At 40.8% G+C, this 6000-nt stretch overlaps 1 protein-coding gene across 1 annotated transcript; it reads left to right on the forward strand.

Annotated features, from left to right (window-relative positions):
- The first annotated feature begins 1593 nt into the window (after positions 1 to 1593).
- On the forward strand, positions 1594 to 3606 carry LOC146489541 (trace amine-associated receptor 7h-like). The gene has a single exon (XM_085111779.1). It carries the CDS (start codon positions 2261 to 2263, stop codon positions 3458 to 3460), a length of 1200 nt encoding a protein of 399 aa, XP_084967905.1. The 5' UTR covers positions 1594 to 2260; the 3' UTR covers positions 3461 to 3606.
- The last annotated feature ends 2394 nt before the right edge of the window (positions 3607 to 6000 follow it).

Below are 6000 nucleotides of genomic sequence, written 5' to 3' on the forward strand. Positions count from 1 at the left end.
TCTGAAAGTATGAATTAATATTGCAAATAACCTTCACTCTACCCTTGGTTGAATAATATGTTTAAAAAGAGGAATATGAAAGAACTCCCGTTCTTCCGTCCCTTTGTGTTTTTCCGTGAACCCACGGTGGAGTGGTTTGCAGCGGTACGTATCATGAACTGAAGTGCGTAAAACTGATCCATTCAACGGTTCTTACGATGTTTGCAAGTCCTGAAATAATTCTTTATCACGATATGGCTCCGTTGCTTTATAAAGAAACCGATAATCAGACTTGTACATACATAACGCAAACTGACATATTACAAAACACGACCCGACATACTTTAGCTTATTACCGTTTATGACAATTTGGATTATTACACACTAAGACTACGCGTTATTACAAAGCAATTTGTGTTATTACACAACAACAACGCGTTATTACAAAATACGACCGTGAGGAATTATAACTCGGGACAACTCAGTTGTAGCTGCAAAGTCACTACAGTTATTACAATTCATGAAGTTATTATATTTCATGATTGGGAGTTCGCTAGCGCCGGGCTCGAGGGCGGACGCGCTTATTTCAATTTCGAAATTTCGACCATAGGAGAGGGGGGCGCATATGTGAGGGGGTGGAAAGGGGGGGGGGGGGGGTTTATTCGACGATTTACATTACCTTGTTTTGCGCCTTAGCCCACGTGATGGAGGAAACGTTTGGGTACGAGGCTGATAAACTGTTGAGTTCAGGTCTTTTAAAGTTGCGAGCTCAGTAACTTGAATTGGTGTGTGTAAGACAAGACTTACTTATCTCGTTCATTAAGGCCACATATTGTTAATAAATACAGTCAACTCCCTTTAGTGCGGACACCCTCGGGACCGCGAGTTAGTGTCCTAATAGCGAGAGTCCGTAATTACGGGAATTTATTTCAGTCAAACGTATGTATATAATTTATTTCTACCGGTGATTTAGCTCCTGTCCGTATTATCGGAGTGTCTGCAAGGCGAGAGTTGATTGTACAACTCCAGCTAGTGGTCAGGGTAGGACTTGAACTCAGGACCTAGAGATTACAAACCGGCGCCCTAACCACCCGGCCTCGTCGCCTGTTCATAAAAGCAATCATGATTAGGTGTTTTGTTATAAACTACCAGGCAGGTGCATCAACTGACTGTTGATGAGCCGTGTCGTTCGCCGGGATGTTCTGTAAGAGAATTGGTCGCGACTCAAGTTCCCCCATTTTCGTTTCCAAAATGCGCTATAAAACAGATCATGAGTAATAGTGTTCCTTTCAACAATAAAGCTGATTCTTTTTCTCGATGTTTTACTGATTAACTTGTAACTAAGTGAAGGTATTGTCGATCTACAGAAAAGGTCAGACAAGATCCACATGGGCTCCCTCCTTAATTTAAATTAAACGTTTGACTAAAATTTCGAAGACTGTTCGCTCTATTTAAAGAGCTTAAAACCCTTTCAGAGATCGATATTACAAAAGTGTTTACAATGACTATTTACACTGACGGCTCAGTAAATGAAACCAGAAATAGTTTATGAGGGCATTACAATCAACCTTGATTTAAATTTTTTTCATTTACGACAAAAATCGCCACGGAGAAATTAGTTTTTTCAGGATATGTCCTCCATTAGTAAAATTAAAAAACTGAATATGACATTGGTGGTCTTTAACGTTAATTTCAGATTGCACATTGTTACTTGAAACAGTCTTGTCAGTTTTATCTAGTGTGTTGCCGGATAGCTGTGTTTAAACATCCTGTTTGAAGGGCCTTACTTTCTGATTTTGGTGCTGTTTGTCCAATGAAAGGCGCTGCTTATTAATTTAAAACAATCGTCATAAAACAAACACATTCGCGGCCCCAATTGATTCAGTTGTCCTTGCATCCTATTTTGATCAGAGACCATAGAGCTGTTGTCGGCATAGACCTTTTGTGTGAATATATAGGTAAACTGTGCAAAAACCTAGTACAAAACAGTTAAATTATAACTTTTCCTAAATAATCCGAGGTTTTTTTGATTTTGATTTATTACGAAATGCATGCTACAGCTTTAAAATATTCATTTCTGTTGATTTCAGAAACGGTAGATAAAGCCGCCTGATAAAGTCCACATGTGGTGTAATTTGTCAATAAATTTCTACTAGCGCTTTGCATTTGCATTTTAACCCAGTAACTACAGACGAATATTTACTTGGCCATACACCTTGCGTCCCAGACATTTTCGAGCCCACGCAGTTCTTAAATTGAGTGCTTAAACAGCAGTACAATCATGGCGTTTGGAGGGCCATTAGAATGCCGAAATTCAACAGCCCCGCATACACTCTCCTTCACTACAGCTGCAGTTTCTTCGCTCCTGATGCTAATCACAGTGCCAGGAAACCTTCTTATTTGTGTGGCAGTTGTCAGAGATCCTTTCAAGACCTTGAGAACACCTTTCAATCTTTTCTTGTTGAACATTGCAGCAGCCGATCTTGTGGTGGGTCTTGGCGTTCTTCCTCTGTCCATTGCATACCATTTGCTAGAGGGAATGGGTTTGTATTATCCCGCCTTGATAAAGACAATGCATGTTGTGTTTTTCATTTCCTGTTCCGCGTCTGTGTTGGGAATTGCGGCCTTGAGTTTGGATCGTTACATTTGCGTCACATCGCCTTTGAAATATCGCTTGAGGCTGACGTCTTTACGAGTCAAAAAAGCGTCTATGTTTATTTGGCTAATTTCAGTGGTCTTTCCTTTTACATATCTCTACGTTGATTTCATAATATATACCTTTGTTTTTGTGAACACCACCATTCTTTTCACTTTGGTAATATTAATATTTGTAAACCACAAGATTTCTCGTAGCCTTCAATCTCAGCGAAAACTACTTCAGTCTCTTGCGGATGGCGAAATCATGACATCGAGATTAATCCAACGTGATGAGAGAGTAACCAAAACATTTCTCCTCTTTCTTGGTGCTTTTATGTTTTTAACAGTGCCATCACTTTCCTTCAGTTATGTATTAAACTTTGGCTCATCATGCGACTGTAACTCGTTTCACATCTTCAGAGACTTTCAGTTTGTGTCCATTCTATTTCCAAGTTCCGTGAACCCATTCATATACTCGTTGAGGCTGCCAAACTTCAGAAATGTCATAAAAGTAGTAGCCTATGAAATGATGCCAAATATTCTCGTTAAAGACTCGAATACATCCCTATTGGCTTCATGTTCAAGCGAAGCATTGAATGGACAGTGTAGAAGAGTATCATCTCTTCCCGATTTTGGATCAGTTGTTAATCAAGGTTTCACCGCAAAAGTGAACGCAAAACCTGAAGAAACGCCTGAACGTCGAGTTCGCTATAGCAACGCCAACTCAGTTTCTATGAGAAGTTTGCTGAGTGTGAGCACCCATTTCCCGCAATCTGGTGCGCAAACTGTAGATACAGAGGGGCATGGAATCTCCCATTTTTATAGAGTTACTACTAATCTATGAATATTTGTATGTTCCCGTTCTAATTACACCTTAATGTCTAATTTTGAGGCTGAGGCTAAACGTTCGTATCTTTTTTGGCAGTTTTTTAAACATGTTCTTAAGTTACCTGTCAAAGTGTTTCAATAAATCTATGCGGACGTTACCAAGACACCTATCAATGAGCAATATGTACCGAAATGTGGTGCCAAGTTACTCTTGACATGCTCCGGTTGCGCAGCTTACATGTACTCTAGTACTTGGTACAAGATGTTGCAGCAGACAACTCTCGTTAGATTAATTTGGCTTTACGAATAATATCGACCACAGAGGTTCGACCACAGATTTTGCGGCGAAATACAGAAAACCATCATGTGCTGTAGCGAGTGTAATAAAAATGTTCTTACTGACTCTCAGCGAGTGGGTAATGTTCTTAGTATGTTCTTAAATTTTGGTTTATCTCAGTTTCAACGTAATACAAAATACAAAAAGGTTCTTATGAAAAGAGTGTAATTAAGCTTAATTGCAAGAGAGACACGCTGTGTAATTATATTCAATAAAATCAAAAATGATTAAATAAAATTGGGTAACGAAACGGCATTGAAATGGCACATGGCTTTATTAGGGTAAAATAGATAATGTCATTCTTACTGCTGAGAAGAACTTCTGAAATATGTCTTTGATGGGACTTGCATTGTACAAGGCACGGTGCACAAGGCTCATCAAGGACAAAGGAGTCCCATGATTGTAGTCCTTTCTGTTGACGAAGAGTATCTTGGTCAAAATTTTTAAAGCCGTTCATCTTGTTCCAATCACAAGAAGCGGATGTTGCAATACACAGCAATACAAAGACAGCAATATACAACGACCCAGTTTTTAATGTGTGTGTCCCCTGTGTCCTCTAATTAGTATGGGTGTAGTCCCAGGCTACAAAACAAAAACAAAAACAAACAAACAAACAAACAGACAAACAAAAAAAAAACAGACTGGGTGATCAAAAGAGTAACAATTAAATCCAACCTTTAGAAAGGGCAGCGAGATCTGAGCTGAAAAAGAAAAACAGCTCAGTGCAACACGGCTGAACAAATGAAACTTCGTCTTATCTTTGAGGCATAAAGAAACGCATGCATGTCTTTTTGTTCAATTATTTAGTTACTAACTTACAATCGAACAGCACAACGGCCGATCGGTATCACAGCGGACCGCTGAGGGAACAGCACATAGTTCAGGAACAACGAGGATCGAAAGGCACCAGATCACCACCGATCAATGTAATCTAAATCTCTTTTTCGCTCGCTTCCTTATCGCAAACCAGTGTGCGTCAAATCAGCGGCCAAAGCATGTTATTTGACAGCATTAGCACTGAGCCAGATAACATCAGCAGCGAAATGCGTTACACCTGTTTTCATGTGTTAAATATTTTTAAACTGAACGGAGACGTTGGTTCAGAGTTTTCAAGTTTTCAATTGCCGAGTTCCGGCAGTCCTGCCGTTTTATTTGACCTATTTGGAGCTGGGAGGCTATGAATTGTACACAATACCCGTCCACAATTTGACAAGGACATGACAACGAACATGAATGAAACGCTTCTTTCCCTACGATGTCTTCGGATGACTTGCCAGCCTTAATATCAAAATAGCTGAAAATGAGAGCAAAATACAGCCGACACCGTTCCCTTTAGACACTTTGCCGGAGCGTTGTACCATGACGATGCACCACGAGATTTCGGCCCGCGGTTCGCTTATGTCAGCTGGAGATGGTTCCGCGCTGTTTTCCGATACTCCCCCCGACAAGACAGTGAGGGAGAGAAAAGTCGGCCCCTAGACCATATGAGACAGATCCCTTTCGTTAGCACGACCTACCCCACAATATTGCATCTTGCATAAAGCTCTTTGCCGACGATTGTGTACTTTATCGTCCGATAAATTCCACCGAAGATCACCTAGCTCTCCAGCGAGACCTCGATCAACTAGTACGTGGGCGTCAACATGGCAGATGAAATTTGCTCCTACAAAATGTTTTGTTATGTCAGTTACTATAAAGAAATCTCCTTTTAAGTTTAGCTACTCCCTTTGTAATGTGCAGCTCGACGGTACTTGCTATCAAAAGTATCTCGGTGTCTACATAACATGTACGCTGAGCTGGCAAATGCAGTGTGTTGAAGCCAAAAAGAAGGCCATGAGAGTCCTAGGGATCCTTCAGAGGAGCCTTTCATCGTGTGACAGATCTGTTAAAGAACATTGCTATCTATCCTTAGTGCGCCCGATTGTTGAATACGCCACTGTTGCCTGGTCTCCAAACACCAAAAAAGGGATTGACTGCATTGAGTCTGTACAGCGCCGCGGAGCGCGGTTTGTTAACAACGATTATAGCCGTTATAGTAGTGTATCATCTATGCTCACGGACTTAAATTGGCCCTCACTGCAATTAAGACGTAGCATATGTGATATCGGCATGTTTTATCAAATACATAGAGCTAGTCACGTTAACATCTCCCTCCCCCACGAGCTTACCTCTGTGCCCGCGTACGGCCGTACAAGGGCGAGTCATGATTTTAAGATAAG

The sequence above is a fragment of the Pavona decussata genome, unplaced genomic scaffold, assembly GCF_977016875.1.
Source record: "Pavona decussata unplaced genomic scaffold, jaPavDecu1.1 SCAFFOLD_6, whole genome shotgun sequence".
In the NCBI taxonomy this organism is placed as follows: domain Eukaryota; kingdom Metazoa; phylum Cnidaria; class Anthozoa; order Scleractinia; family Agariciidae; genus Pavona; species Pavona decussata.

What these genes read in the sequence shown, in the direction of transcription:
- LOC146489541 (XM_085111779.1), top strand. Translation starts at nt 2,261, where the DNA reads ATGGCGTTTGGAGGGCCATTAGAATGCCGAAATTCAACAGCCCCGCAT.